Raw genomic sequence first — 16,678 nt, 5'->3', positions numbered from 1 at the left:
ACCACCTTGCCCAGCAGCGCATTCCAGGCCCCCACCACCCTCTGCGTAAAATACGTCCTTCTGATATCCGTGTTAAACCTCCCCCCCTCACCTTGAACCTATGACTCCTCGTGAACATCACCACCGACCTGGGAAAAAGCTTCCCCCCGTTCACCCTATCTATGCCTTTCATAATTTTATACACCTCTATTAGGTCACCCCTCATCCTCCGTCTTTCCAGTGAGAACAACCCCAGTTTACCCAATCTCTCCTCATAACTAAGCCCTTCCATACCAGGCAACATCCTGGTAAACCTCCTCTGCACTCTCTCTAAAGCCTCCACGTCCTTCTGGTAGTGTGGCGACCAGAACTGGGCGCAGTATTCCAAATGCGGCCGAACCAACGTTCTATACAACTGCAACATCAGACCCCAACTTTTATACTCTATGCCCCATCCTATAAACAGTAAGAAGTTTAACAACACCAGGTTAAAGTCCAACAGGTTTATTTGGTAGCAAAAGCCACACAAGCTTTCGAGGCTCTGAGCCCCTTCTTCAGGTGAGTGGGAATTCTGTTCACAAACAGAACTTATAAGACACAGACTCAATTTACATGAATAATGGTTGGAATGCGAATACTTACAACTAATCCAGTCTTTAAGAAACAAAACAATGGGAGTGGAGAGAGCATCAAGACAGGCTAAAAAGATGTGTATTGTCTCCAGACAAGACAGCCAGTGAAACTCTGCAGGTCCACGCAACTGTGGGAGTTACAAATAGTGTGACATAAATTCTGATTCTAGGATCGCATGATAAAGACTCAGGAGGAAAAAAGCAGAAATATTTATGTGAAATAGTGTGACATAAACCCAATATCCCGGTTGAGGCCGTCCTTGTGTCTCCACATCATGACCATCCTATAAAGGCAAGCATGCCATATGCCTTATTCACTACCTTCCCCACTTGTGACGTCACCTTCAAGGATCTGTGGACTTGCACACCCAGGTCCCTCTGCGTATCTACACCCTTTATGGTTCTGCCATTTATCGTATAGCTCCCCCCTACATTAGTTCTACCAAAATGCATCACTTCGCATTTATCTGGATTGAACTCCATCTGCCATTTCTTTGCCCAAATTTCCAGCCTATCTATATTCTTCTGTAGCCTCTGACAATGTTCCTCACTATCTGCAAGTCCAGCCATTTTCGTGTCGTCCACAAACTTACTGATCACCCCAGTTACACCTTCTTCCAGATCGTTTATATAAATCACAAGCAGCAGAGGTCCCAATACAGAGCCCTGCGGAACACCACTAGTCACAGGCCTCCAGCCGGAAAAAGACCCTTCCACTACCACCCTCTGTCTTCTGTGACCAAGCCAGTTCTCCACCCATCTAGACACCTCCCCTTTTATCCCATGAGATCCCATGAGATATGGTGAGAGAATTATTCTGCATTTCTGAAGTGGAATTGTGATGAAATTAAAACCCTAATGTGAGGAGAACTTGTGCTTCCCCTTCTAGAAAAATCTCTACCTCTGTCCAACATCGCTGCTCCATAAGCAGACTCTATGCTCACTGTACGTGGACCAGGCTCTGGCACAGGCCAAAATGCACCATGTAGTTGATGCAAGGTGATCACTGCAGATTAATTGATGAGCAATTGGCTATAAAAGCTTGTTTATGCAGATTAATCTCATTGGAAATAAATGACAGATGTATTTGTTGTCCTACGTTGTTACCGTTGACCATCTCCACTCCTGCACAAAGAAACACAAAGTACTCTCAGTGGATATCGAATCCATCCTCAGCTGTCCACTGTTTTTTACAAGAGGTGTTTTTACAATTGACCTTCTGAAAAATAAAGCCAAGTTTATAGGGAATAGAAAATTACTTACAAAATGTTTGGACATTTTTCACTAGAATTATAGTAAATGTGAAAAGTTATCATTAAAAAATGTTTATTTTTCTGTTCAGGATCCACATGCTGAGGAATTTGAAGACAAGGAATGGACTTTTGTGATAGAAAATGTGAGTTTGGTGTACTATTGTTTCACCATTGTTTAGGTAGGGTCTGTTAATGAAACATGGATTTTCAAAACCGTTGCCTGATGAGTAACGCTGAGTAAGGTAGGTTCATTGTCTTTGATCTTTGAAACCCCAGAGTTGCAGCATCAAATCAAGCTGCATTGTGTATATGAAAAGTATTTAATGGGAGGTAGCACTTTGGTTAGTTGTTACAGCTCAGCCTGCCTGATTAAAGTGACAGAGACACAGGGGAGAAAGTCAAATAGAGGTGAAATGCTTTCTTATTGAGAGAACAGGGAATTAAATCTGTTTTTGCCTCCCGTAGACTGGATTATAGAGAAGCATTAGCAGAGGCTAATGCTTGCTGTTGCATTTTGAATATTGGAATAATTAAATTGAAAAGAAAAAAATAATTTGGTGAAGTGAAAATATGTGATGATTGAATATGTGGTAGAAATGTAACTGCACTCGTTACTTAGCCGTTGGTAATATTAAAACTTCCTTGGAGGAAAGAAAGGCTAGTATTTATATAGTGCTTTTCATGACCACAGGATAACATTGTTTTATCTATGAAATATTTCTGTAGTGTAGATACCATTGTAATGTAGAAAACTTAGCAACAAATTTGTGCACAGCAAGATCCCACAAACAACAATGTGAAAATGACCAGGTTATCTGTTTTTGTGATGCTGATCGAGGGGTAAATATTGGCCAGGACACCGGGGAATAATGCTCACGCCCTTTTTTGAAATAATGTAATTGAATGTTTTGCATCCACTGAGCAGGTATACGGGGCCTTGGGTTAATGCCTTTCACTGTCAGAGGTGACATCTTTCACTTTGGAGAACGATTGTTTCTTGTGCGCCAAACAGGCAAAGCATACTGTTCATAGAGAAGGAAACAAGAGAGTGCAGAATGTAGTGTTACAGTCATAGCTGGGGAGGGGGAGAGAAAGATCAACTTAATGCAAGGTAAATCCATTCAAAACTCTGACAGCAGCAGGGAAGAAGTACCACAGGCTTCAGAAATGTAGAGACAGAGCATTGGATCAGTTGGTTTAAATGTTTGTCAGCGGCGAGCTATGGCATTTGTGATTGGCAATGAAATGGGAATTGTGAGCATTAGAAAATGAGACAATAAGGGACAGACATTCTGATAACAGTTTGAAAATAATTGGGAATAACAATTCTGACTCCACCTGGATTGAGTGATTCTTGAATCAGAATCCAGTTTCTTGACTGATAGCTGAGAATCCCAGCCAGTCCACCCAGTATTTCTCCATCTTGTTTTCGATGGCCTCATTGGGCCATTGTAAACATTAATTTGCTGCTTGATGCTCATACTTAGAATCCTGAACAAGCAGAGATTACGCTGTCTCTCAAAAGGGAACAAAGTGCCAAATACTTTATTGCTTTATTATTTTTTTCTCATCAATTCTTTTTCCCCTCAAAGGCATAGACTGCTCTGAATTTTTCAGGTAAACAGAATTTGTTTATTTGAAAACAGGCTGTGTTGCAGTACTTGGTGTTGTCACTAAGTATGTGCTCCAGAGGAATTATGAAGTTAGTGAGGGAAAATGAGACATAATTTTTCATGTTTTTGTCACATTTCTGCCTGCAAAAAAAAATCAGTTTTTACCTAAAGCTTTTTTTTATAACTAATAAACATTTTGGCTGTGGGTTTCTGTTTACATAATGTATTTTCTGCACTTTGTGCATTTGTGAATATTTGCATAGGCTACTGGAGAACTTAAATATTTTTTGCAGTTTAATGTTGAGTTTCCATTTGATATGAGTATGCAACCTTTTCTAAAGGAAGTTAAAGATGAGCCCTGGACACCTGAGTCTGAGAACCATTGGACCGTGAGGATTTTGTAGCACGGAAGACAGTTACAGATGAGAAGGAGGATGCCACAGAGGGAGTTAAACAAAAGAGGAAGCTTGGCTGCTATATTTCCTACCGTGCAACAGTGACTGCTTTTCAAAAGTACTTCATTGGTGTATAACACTTTGGGATATCTTAAGGTTGTGAAAGACATTCTCGAAATGCATATTTTTCCCTGTCTGTCCAAGTGATTAAATAGTTGCAGACTTGTCTTGATAATGTCCTTTTGTCTTGCTTAATTGTTAAAGGATGGGAGTGCTTTTCCTTTGCTCTCAGAATTCCTTTGCCCCACCTCCCCTGTCCTGCCGCTTTGATTTTGTTCACTTAAAAGAAGAATGTTTAGTCTCTGGGAGGAATAGTTATTGGGGATTGGTCCTGACTACTTGCTTTTACAGCATGTTTCCACCGCCACACCATGGCTTGATGGCGCTATTGCACAGAGCTTTTACGTGAAGATAAATGTGGATATTAGGCTGAAACTTTTGAGAAGGGGTAATTACTGTCAGATTGCCACTCCTCTCCTGTGTTTCTTTGCCTTACACCCAAACTCTGCATTTCTGGCTCAAACTTATGAAGAAGTTTAACAACACCAGGTTAAAGTCCAACAGGTTAATTTGGTAGCAAAAGCCACACAAGCTTTCGGAGCTGCAAGCCCCTTCTTCAGGTGAGTGGGAATTCCCACTCACCTGAAGAAGGGGCTTGCAGCTCCGAAAGCTTGTGTGGCTTTTGCTACCAAATAAACCTGTTGGACTTTAACCTAGTGTTGTTAAACTTCTTACTGTGTTTACCCCAGTCCAACGCCGGCATCTCCACATCAAACTTATGAACCAGGCCTATTCAGAAATGTGGAGTTAAATATCCAGGGGTATCAGACAATTCGGAGGGACCAACAGGAAGGTAAGGGAGGTGGTGTAGCTCTGATATTTAAGGATGACATCAGGGTGGTAGTGAGAGATGATATAAGTTCTATTGAAAAAAAGATTGAATTCATTTTGGTGGAAATCAGAAATAGTAAAGAGAAAAAGTCGCTGACAGGCGTAGTCTACAGGCCATCACGGTGAGACGGACAATAAACAAGGAACTAACTGATGCATGTAAAAATGGTACGGCAATTATCATTGGGGATTTTAATCTACGTCGATTGGTCAAACCAGGTCGGTAAAGGCATCCTTGAGGAGAAGTTCATAGATAGTTGCCTGGTGTGGAGGGCATTAGCTATGAGGAGAGGTTGGAGAAACTTGGTTTGTTCTCACTGGAGCAATGGAGGTTGAGGGGCGACCTGATTGAAGTCTATAAGATTATGAGAGGCATGGACAGAGTGGATAGTCAGAAACTTTTTCCCAGGGTGGAAGAATCAATTACTAGGGGGCACAGGTTTAAGGTGCGAGTGGCAAGGTTTAAAGGAGATGTACGAGGCAGATTTTTTACACAGAGGGTGGAGGGTGCCTGAAACTCACTGCCGGGGGAGGTAGTGGAAGCGGATACGATAGTGACTTTTAAGGGGCATCTTGACAAAAATAGGATAGGAATAGAGGGATATGGTCCCAGGAATGATAGGGGGTTCTAGTTCAGTCGGGCAGCATGGTTGGTGCAGACTTGGAGGGCCGTAGGGCCTGTTCCTGTGCTGTAATTTTCTTTTTTCTTTGTCCACTGGTTGCTGTGCTTTGGTAAGTCTTCATTCATTAATGCACTGAAAAGCTTTGTGACATTTAAACAGCTTTTCACTGTGTAAGTGAATGAATGTCAGTGAGGTAAGTGGTTGTACGTGGGGTTATTGCAGAGTTGCGGGGGGGGGCAGTTACATAGGACTTGGTTATGTTTTTTTCCTGTCTAACACTTCTTGGGTACCATTCTGGTATTCCCTTTCCTGTAATTGAAAGCCACCAAAAAGGTCTCTACTTCTGAGTTAGTTGAAGACTTCAAAGCGTCACCATCTCAGAATCATACGGCGGCACAGTGGTTAGCACTGCTGCCTCACAGCACCAGGGACCTGGGTTCAGTTCCCGGCTTGGGAGTTTGCACATTCTTCCTGTGTCTGCCTGGGTTTCCTCCGGGTGCTCTGGTTTCCCCCCACACTCCAAAGATGTGCGGGTTAGCCTGATTACCATGCTAAATTGTCCTATAGTGTCAGGGAGATTAGCTGGGTAAATATGTGGGGCCAAGGGGATAGGGCCTGGGTGGGATTGTGGTCAGCACAGACTGGTTGGGCCGAATGGCCTCTTTCTACACTGTAGGGATTCTATGATTCTATTGTTGTGTTGCACCATTTTTAAAAATCAATGAAAGCGACTTAAGTCCTAAAACTTGGTTCAGTCAAGATGAGAATTCTGTCAACTGTATATTCCCTTCAACTGAAGATGGTTGTGAATGAATCAATATTGTACTTTGGACATCTTTCTGATAATCTGATCAAACTTGCGATATTTTGACAATTTCTACGCTATTTTAGGATGATCAGGCAACAATTCTGCTTCAGTTATTGTCTGTGATTTGTTGACTGTAAATGATAATGGCGTGCTTCCACATCTTCATGTTCTTCATGGCTAAATTTAATTGATCTTGCAGTTGTAAGGACAAAGAAATCTATGGTGTGATTTACAATGCCCTCAGTCTAATGTCTTTACCACAGTCTTTGAATTACAGACTGTAGCAAATTTTGATCTCATTTCAGAGATAATATTCTTTGTCTATCTTTAATTCTGATTATGGAATCTAATTTGCAGTTTAATTAATGTGAAAAAAAAAGACGAAATTCCAGTCCTTCAGCTCCAGAGCTCAGTGGAAATTACAATTGATGTGTTTGTGTTTACCTGCCCAAAGCTGAAGTACAGCTTTATGAAGTGTTTTATTTTTATGGCAAGTCCTAGTTTTTTGAATAAACCAATCATAAATTTGGCTATTTTTAAAGCCACGTATTAGTCAAGTTGTCAGGTAAGTGGTTTGATTTTATTCAGTCACTTTGGTGATGGTGCCGGAGTGAGGCAACTTCTTGCAAGCTGTGCCCAGCATATTATTCTATCTTTTACTCTTGTTCTATGCTTCTAGAACTCTATTCTACTCCCTCCTTTCATTCTCCATGAACGGTATGCTTTGTCTGTATAGTGCAAGAAACAATACTTTTCACTGTATGCTAATACATGTGACAATAATAAATTAAATCAAATCAAAAGACTTAAAATTACCTTCAGAATTGATAGGTACTCATAGAACATAGAACATTACAGCGCAGTACAGGCCCTTCGGCCCTCGATGTTGCACCGACCAGTGAAACCAATCTAAAGCCCCTCTAATCTACACTATTCCAATATCATCCATATGTTTATCCAATGACCATTTAAATGCCCTTAATGTTGGCGAGTCCACTACTGCTGCAGGCAGGGCATTCCATGCCCTTACTACTCTCTGAGTGAAGAACCTACCTCTGACATCTGTCCTATATCTCTCACCCTTCAATTTAAAGCTACGTCCCCTCGTGCTAGCTGTCACCATCTGAGGAAAAAGGCTCTCACTGTCCACCCTTACTCATGGAGTTCTTCCTGGTCTTCACTGAATGATTGCTGCTGGCATTCTGTTATATTCATTCACAAGATTCTTCAGCTCACCTTGAAGAAATGATCTTTTCGGGGTGTGGTTCCTGAATTATTTAGCATCATTAAAACAACGGAAGATTAGTCATTTGGTGAAGGAGCCATTGATTCCATTGAAAGCTATTTTGTGGTTTACTCTTGTATGACGAGCTAGCTCTCCCAACAAGATACCACTTTATAACCCATTGATTCCCGTAGAGTTCCTCCCGTAACTCTTGAGTCCAGCTATTTTGTTTTTCGTTTTGTACTATTCAATTTATAGGCTGCTAGAAAGCATACCTGGGGACAGATTCCCTTTTGGCAGAAAGATGAACTGAAAGGGATTCCGAATTGGTGCCTTACAAACGTTTAAATAATGATTACAAAATAGGTAACTCCTGGATAGGGCAGGAGGAACTGGGAATTGAGAACTATTATTGAGCTAATTCATTTTAGAATTGAGCCTTTAATCAGCTTTCAGCTGTGTCATTGAATTATTTATTTTGAATGGGAAATGTTTATCTCTTTTCACATGGACAGGTAATGTAGGTCCTACCCAATCTCATTCTAAAATTTTTGCTGATCAGTCCAGTGGCCAGGACACCTTTGGTTTATGTTGTCTTTTGGCCACTTGGGGGCAGCATTTAATTAGTGTTGTACAGTATAATTACAGGATTGAAAGTCGAATGACTGGAAAATCAGCAAGTTCTCTGGGTCGCTGGGTGGCTACTCAATGCAGAGATGAAATGAATGCAGCAATGAAACTAAGCTTTCTTGAGCTTGCATCAAAGAATAAATGGAAAAAAAAGTAAGAATAAGCCATTGTGCCATGGGGAGATGATGAAATTTAAGATCCACGCACATAATCTCTGGGTGAACCTCAGAAATGTTAATCCCTAGGTAGAATTATTTCAGCTGTAGATTGTATTTTATCTTAGCCATGGCAGTGTATCCAAAAATGCCTATTTGTGCATGATATTTCTCACTGAAGCTTAGGATAGGTTGAATAAAAATGCTTCGAGAAACATTTGATGATTATTTGAAAATACCAAGGAAGCTTTGCTTTGAAAATTTGTCAATTTGCTACCTCCAAAAATTGGCTGTGATTGCTTATTATGGAACTGTCAAAATATGCTAGACATTTGAGGTGATTAGGTTCTAAGCTGTCAACTGCTTTCAATTATTCTTTTATCCCTTTCAGCAGAAAAGCTCAGTGTTTTAAATGGGGGCTGATGGTTAATACTTAAATAGTTTTCACAGTGAAAATTCATTTTTACAAATGGTATTCAGTGTGTTGGTCATTGCTAAGTACATATTAGCCAAATATCTGATAGCTATTTGTATGCTATGTGCAGCTTGGCTTTGAGTTTCCAGTATTACAATGTGTAGTTATCAAGGCAGTTAAACTCTTGTATGGACTGGAAGTGCCAGCATTTATTGTTTTCTACAGAGTTAAGCACAGTATAGTTCAGTATCTACCATTCGGGTAATGTTCCCAGATGTTGAAGTGTGAAAGGTATAGGGAGTGCAAGAGGGAATAGCACTAGGAAGATGTTCTCATTTGTTGCCCAGTGTTCTTAGGCCAATTCTAAAGCCCTGCTGCCATAGCAATCGGGATCAGCTAACTCAGAGCCCAAGAATCAAATGCTGAACCCGTAAAAGCATGATGTAACTCAGTGGAGCTGTCAGGGGAGCTTTAACTTTTCTAATGATGCAAATTTCATAGCTTTCTACATTTCAGATACTATAGTCAAGCTTCAGTTTATGGATCAGATTTATGTGTTTAAAAGCTTTTTTTAAAACAATTTAGTTTTTCACTAATTAGTCGGGGACAAAAATGTGCCGCCTATATTCCTGGAGCTGTGAAAAACAGAAGAAAAAACGGGCATGGGCCGAGCACAAATCTGGTACAGTTTTACAAAAGCTGCAAATTATTTAATAGTTAATAAATATTTGGGCTGTGGGATTATGCAGACAAATATTTTATAAACTGTTTTATCAAGAATAAAAATTGGCAACCATATGTTGAGCATTAATATGGTGCTAGAACCTTTATGCTTATGTTTAATAGCAAGTTAACAGAATGGAGTTTATTCCATTGGTTTTTGATTTGATTTATTATTGTCACATGTATTGGTATACAGTGAAAAGTATTGTTTCTTGTACGCTATACAGACAAAGCATACCGTGCATACGGAAAGATAGGAGAGAGTGCAGAATGTAGTGTTACAGTCATAGCTCGGGTGTAGAGAAAGATCAACTTAATGCAAGGTAGGTCCACTCAAAAGCCTTTGACAGCAGCAGGGAAGAAGCTGTGTTTGAGTCGGTTGGTACATGATGTCAGACTTTTGTATCTTTTTCCTGGCGGAACAAGATGGAAGAGTGTATGCGTGGGATCCTTAATTATGTTGGCTGCTTTTCCGAGACAGTGGCAAGTGTAGACAGAGTCAATGGATGGGAGGCTGGTTTGCGTGATGGATTGAGCTTCATTCACAACCCTTTGTAGTTTCTTGTGGTCTTGGACAGAGCAAGAGCCATACCAAGCTGTGATACAACCAGAAAGAATGCTTTCTATGGTGCTTCTGTAGAAGTTGGTGAGAGTTGTAGCGGAAATTTCCTTAGATTCCTGAGAAAGTAGAGGTGTTGGTGGGCTTTCTTAACTATAGCGTCCGCATCGAGGGACCAGGACAGGTTGTTGGTGATCTGAATGCCTAAAAACATGAAGCTCTCGAATATTTCTACTTCATCCCCATTGATGTAGACAGGGGCATGCTTCCTGAAGTCAATGACTGTATTGGTGTCTCTCAGATCAGAGAATGCAGTTTCTAACTGGACTTCATTAATCTGGCTCTAAGATAAAGTAAATGTTTAAATCTTGTATGTGTACATCCTCTAACCGTCAAACAACTGAAGTTCACCCCTCCCAGCACGGACCCTGTTTACTGTGCCAATACATCAGTTATTACTGTCCGTCTCTACTGCTTCCTGCAGGATATCAATTGCTTATGAAAAAGGGACTTGCTTTCTTGATGATTGCATTGACATCATGACCTTGACAGAAGCATGGCTCATGTGATGATATATTTCTCCCTTAATTAACCTACCCCCTGACTATCGCAGGTAGTTTTCTGGGGCACTGTGGCCAATATCAGCAAATTACATATTGGTTTGCCCCCCTACTCCGCTCACACCCACTTCCTTTTGAGCATCACGCCATGTTCCACCCCTCTAGCCTCTCTCATCCTCACTCTCCACTGCCAACTCAAATACCACACCAAGTTTCTCACAGAGATATCTTCAGTGTTTAACTCCCTCAGCCTTTTCGCACCATGTCCTCTTATCCTTGGTGATTTCAACCTGTACCTCAACTGGTCAAACTCTTGTTCCTCTGAATGCACTACCCTCCTTAACTGTGGTGTTGCAGTGGGAGGATGGGGTGGTGGGTTGTTTAGTTACAATCTTAGATTGGAACAGCTAGGCTTGTTCTCCTTGGAGCAAAGGCAATGGAGCAGAGATTTTTAAGGAGGTGTGCAAGATTGAGACAGGCCTAAATGAGGTAGACCAGGAAAAGCTTTTCCCATTAGCTGATGATACAAGGACCCGGGCCACAGATTTAAGGTTTTGGGTATGAGATGCAGAGGGAATGTGCGTAAAAAGATTTTTACACAGTAATGCTCTGGAAGTCACTGCCCACAAGGGTGGTGGAAGCAGAAACAAGCAATGCTTTCAGAAGAAAATTGGATTGGCATTTGAAGGAAATAGACCCACAGAGCTATTGGGATCGAGCGGGGAAGTGGGACTGAGTAGATTGTTCCAAAGGGAGCCAGCATGGATTCAATGGACGAATGGTGGCCTCCTGTGCCGTAAACAACTCTGACACCCCTCTTCTCACTCCTGAATAAAACCTCTCTCCAAATAACTTAAAATCCAATTTCAGATTTGTAATTTCTAACTTTAAGCAAAATCAAAATACAGATTTATCTGGTCATTGATCCCAAATGTTAACTTTCTTTCTCTTTCTACAGATACCACTTGATCTGAGTATTTCCGGAAATTTCTATTATTATTTTGGCCCTCTGTTGGTCATGCCACCACACTGCAATCGGTTTCCACTTTTAAAGGGGATGCTTTCAGTGTTGTTTCTGTAGCACTAACTTCTGTTCTTGGCCATCCCCAAAGTACTTCACAAACAATAAATTAATTTGTGTTTTGTTATGTAGGCAAATAAGACAAAGTAGTTTTCTTGCATCAAGATCCAACAAACAAAGGGTAATATGTAAGCCAGAAACTAGGAGAACACGTTCTTCAAATTGTGCCATGCCCTCTTCCATGTTCAGGCTTTACAGAAGCCAGCAAATGGAGTCTTGGTTTAGTAATTGTTCAGAAAGGGTGTACCACCAACAATGCAACACTGTCTTAGTATTCCACTCAGATACTGGCACTCTGCATGCAGCCTTCTAACTGAGGTATAAATATCACTGATGATGCATGAGGAGTCTGGTGTCCATCCTGACATTGATTGTATTTGTTGCTGTGCCTCTGCTTATGGGTTAGCCTGCAAATTAGACATTGGATTTCACATTTTCTTCGACATTTCTTTCTGTTGTGTTCTGGTTTGTCTGCTGTGGTTTTGGCTAACGCAAGAGATCCTATCCTTCAATGAGGAGCCTTATTTTGTTAGCACTAGTGATGTGCTGTTACCCTCCGTGCTCCATTGTCACTCCCAAACTGTCAAATACGGTACTAAAATAGATTGATCTCTTTTGGGTTTTTATGTGTATCTTTTTTGAAATAATTGCATTTCCAAATCATTATTTTGTATCCCCAGTTAGCCTCTTGAGGGCAATTAATTGACAATTTAGGAATGGTGGTTTAGCTAAGTAATTTAGTATGGCACAGCATAACTCATCACATCACATGGTAGTGGTATTTTGTATAAAATGTTTGCTATAATGTTTCATCTGAGCACTAATTAATAACTTGCTGTGCCAGATAATGTTCTGCGTTGTAGATGATTGTTTAGTGATATTTTCACCCAAGTTAGAAGGTTGCAGAGTGCCAGTATATACTTGAGTATGTAATCTGGGGTGTTATTTGAGTGCACACTGTGGGAGTGTCACATTGTTGGTGGTACTCTCTTTTCCCAATGATATATCGTGTTGACAGCTTGGATACACAGATGCATGCTTAGCTACCATAGTTGTTATGTGTGTGTATTATATTTGCATGACACACAGTGTATCTATATAGCCAAAGGGAGAAGGGCATTTGACATGGTTCAGAAGTCTGCATTTGTCCTGATTTGTAATCATAAATGTTTGTTTCATTTCATTCAACATAATCCATTGTAGGGATAAATTAAATGAACCTAAGGCCTGTGAGCTTTGTATTTGAGGCATTGAGCTGGAATACAAATTTGTAAGTTATCTCTTCTATATGGCTGTTCCTGCAGTGCAGGGGGAGTCTATTAGTGCTCATCTGTTTCAATGGAATTTACCCTCACCTAGGTTTGAACTGAATGCTTCCTGGTTAATATTATCATACAGTATTGTGGTTCACATGGTGAATAATACCATCCTTTAGGAGTGTGTGTGCAATCAGAGTTTCAAATTTGCTTGGCATTCACCACAAACCCTGTGTTAAAGGCTTTGGGTTTATGGAGTCTTTGCTAAAATTATTTATAAAATTCTGATCAATGACCAATATATTCATCAAAACGGATGAATGGGCAATTGGTACTGTGCAACAAAACGCAATACAAATAAATGTTACACCTTCATCTGTATACCATTAAAGGTATCCTACAGACATGATCTTCATTTACCATCCTAACCCACCAAAGTGGCTAAGTCTATTGTGCTGCTGGAGAAACCAGGTGAACTTAACAGGGTAAGAAGTCTCACAACACCAGGTTAAAGTCCAACAGGTTTATTTGGTAGCACAAGCCACAAGCTTTCAGAGCACTGCCCCTTCATCAGGTGAGTGGGAGTTCTGTTCACAAACAGGGCATATAAAGACACAAACTCAATTTACAAGATAATGGTTAGAATGCGAGTCTTTACAGGTAATCAAGTAGGTACAGGTAGTCAACTCAACACAGATCCGACCAAAGAACACACCCGTCAACTTAACATTAAGACGTGATTACCTGTATAGACTCGCATTCCAACCATTATTTTGTAAATTGAGTTTGTGTCTTTATATGCCCTGTTTGTGAACAGAACTCCCACCCACCTGACGAAGGGGCAGCGCTCCGAAAGCTTGTGGCTTGTGCTACCAAATAAACCTGTTGGACTTTAACCTGGCGTTGTGAGACTTCTTACTGTGCTCACCCCAATCCAACACCAGCATCGCCACCTCAGAACTTAACATGCAGAGTGAACGACATCCCCACATCAGAGATGGGGACAGCCAATTGCCAAACTCCACCTTTCATGTCCCATAAAGCCATTGCTTTCACAATGCTTTGCTAGGCTAATATATTCTTTACCCCTAACCTATCCAGTCAGTTTAAACCAGCTCTTGCTCCTTTTGTAATTCGGAGATCAGATAAGATGGTCATTCTTAATTGTTTAATTGTTCCATTTAATTCATTCCACTTAATTGTTTCAATGTAGTTCATGTGTTTTCTCTTCAATGTATTTGAAGGAACAGTCTTAACTTTATGACTTGGGATGTAAGTACTGATTTGCACTAGGCAATGTGCTTTAAAAGCTTTGTCCAATTCCTAATAAAAACAGAAAATTCTAGATAAATTCAGCAGGTCAGCTAGCACGTGGAGAGAGAACTGTTTTTGAGATGTTGACTGAGTTAAACATTACTTCTGGAGAAGGCTCATATGGACTTGAAATGTTAACTGTGTTTCTCTCTCCACAGGGCGGCACGGTCGCACAGTGGTTAGCACTGCTGCTTCACAGCTCCAGGGTTCTGGGTTCGATTCCCGGCTCGGGTCACTGTCTGTGTGGAGTTTGCACATTCTCCTCGTGTCTGCGTGGGTTTCCTCCGGGTACTCTGGTTTCCTCCCACAGTCCAAAGATGTGCGGGTTAGGTTGATTGGCCAGGTTAAAAAAAATTGTCCCTGAGATGTGTAGTTAGCGGGTAAATATGTGGGGGTAGGGCCTGGGTGGGGTTGTGGTCGGTGCAGACTCGATGGGCCGAATGGCCTCCTTCTGCACTGTAGGGTTTCTGTTTCTGTTTCTGTTTCTGATGCTGCCAGACCTATTGGGTTTATCCAGTACTTTCTGTTTCTATTTCAGATTTCCAGCATTTGCAGTATTTTGCTTTGATTGTCTAATTCCTACTGCTTTTAGGTCATGCATACAAATAAAACTCCTGAGTATCTTTAACAAGTGCGTAGAGTTCTTTCACAATGACATTTCGCCCAATTGTATGTCTCTCTAAAGTAATTTAAAGAGAGCACAATCAGTCATAGGATTGTCATTTCGGGATTCAAGTCCCGCTCCAGAAAACTAGAGCATATAACACTCCAGTGTGGGGGTGTTACTCTGTTGAAGGTGCTGTCTTTTGGTTGAAACCTTAACTGAGGTCCCCATCTGCTCCTTCAGGTGGACACAAAGATCCAATGGAGCTATTTTAAAGAAAAACTAATGTTTAACTCAGTCAACATCTTGACAACAGATGATCTGGTTGGTTGTCATTCCATTGATGTATGTGGGAGCTTCCTGCATTCCACTGGCTGTAAAACACTTTGGAATGTCCTGCCCAATGAAAGAGGCAGAAACAAAAGGGTTGGGGGCTGGAAAGAATTGAAGTATTAAGTGTAATGTGTCCCCACACCACCCCTACCTTTCAACCACCATCTCACCCAGCTGTGTTGTTGGTTTCTTGGCATGTTCACTGACATTGACCAATGAAAATGTCTCACACTGCTGATTTTAAAATACAAAGTATTGCTATAAATTGTAATAAAATATCTACAACTTCTGCCAAAGGCTTTCAATACTAAGATACAGAGGACCTTTTGCTGTCACTAATATTAATGCCTTAAATGGCAGTCACTAAACAACACTGCCACATTGCCTCAAGTTTTCAAGCAGTACTTAGAGTCTGATTATACTCCATGGCAATCATATCCAGGGCAAACTTGATAAAAGAAATGAAAGACAAAGGAAATCATTATAGATTGGGAGTCAAGATCCAAATGTATCTAGCACTTCAGCTGGGAATACCAAAGGACTTGGCAAAAAGTAACTGATGCCAAATGGAATGAAAAATTTCAAACTCTGTCCATGAAGAGGGCCTCCCCGCAATCATGGATTTACTTGAGTGAGTGTTGCTAATGATTCACCAGCGCCAATTGAGTTTGAGACACTCTTTTTTGTCCAGACGTAACCCTGGACAATGGAGAGCTAAAACTGTGTTTTTGCAACAATCGGCAATGGTTTCTTGGTCATCAGTAGATTCTTAATTCCAGGAATATCAGCACAGTCTCCTCAATCAGGGGAGGCAATGACCTAGTAGTATTAGTGGTCTCGATGGGTTTTTGTGTGGGCCCAAGTTGTCCATAAATTATTACACTAGGAATGTTACTCAAAGATCGGAAGGATAGCCTTTGTCTGGACTGTAAGACATTGCATTATTGTTCTTGGATTAGGCCGGAATCTTTAATAGGCGTCTTGGGTTACTCTGCTTATTATTGACATAGAGAAAAGTATTCCATTTTCTTGGACTAATATTTATTTTATAATCAGCTCAGAAACTTGCTTCCCAACCTTCAAAAAGGATCTTTTCATAACTTACTAGCATCAAATAAAATATTACCCAAACAAATGAGTAGCATTTTGAAGACTTCTTGTACTCTTCTTCGGTGGGTCTGAATCTGGGCTATGAAATAAAGTCTCTATTTTGGATAACTTCAAAATAAGACAAACATTTGAGTAAAGTTTGGCCAATCTACATTGACTTGACCTAAGGGGGTTGAAAAAAATCCATATTTGTTTTACACCTATGGAAAAAGCCAATGCAATACATATTTAGAATAGCTTCTTTCCCCTTATGAATTATAGTGATGGTTTAAGGAATTCCGTTGAATGGGATTACAAAGTTTTAAGTAGTTTATTTGTATCCAAGTTTCAAAACTAAATGATGGAAAAGCTAAAATGGCTGATTGATAATCAGTTTGATATAAGCAGTCCCATAACTGGATTTTATTAACACACAAAATAGCAAATTACTATTTGTTACTTTTCAGCTTTTTCCAAGAA

General features: G+C 40.5%; 1 protein-coding gene across 5 annotated transcripts in view; it reads left to right on the top strand.

Annotated features, from left to right (window-relative positions):
- The window catches only part of ehbp1 (EH domain binding protein 1), a 340,872-nt gene that overhangs the window by 79,258 nt on the left and 244,936 nt on the right, over positions 1 to 16,678 (top strand). For all 5 annotated transcript variants that reach the window (XM_078230456.1, XM_078230455.1, XM_078230454.1 and 2 more), the window contains one exon: positions 1,954 to 2,007. In XM_078230456.1, the coding sequence (XP_078086582.1) occupies positions 1,954 to 2,007 (54 nt within the window). The remainder of the gene's footprint in view (positions 1 to 1,953; positions 2,008 to 16,678) is intronic.

Source organism: Mustelus asterias, chromosome 15 (genome assembly GCF_964213995.1).
Source record: "Mustelus asterias chromosome 15, sMusAst1.hap1.1, whole genome shotgun sequence".
NCBI classification, from domain to species: Eukaryota; Metazoa; Chordata; class Chondrichthyes; order Carcharhiniformes; family Triakidae; genus Mustelus; species Mustelus asterias.
The sequence above is the reverse complement of the archived record's forward strand: the minus strand, read 5'-3'. Positions and strand labels throughout refer to the sequence as shown.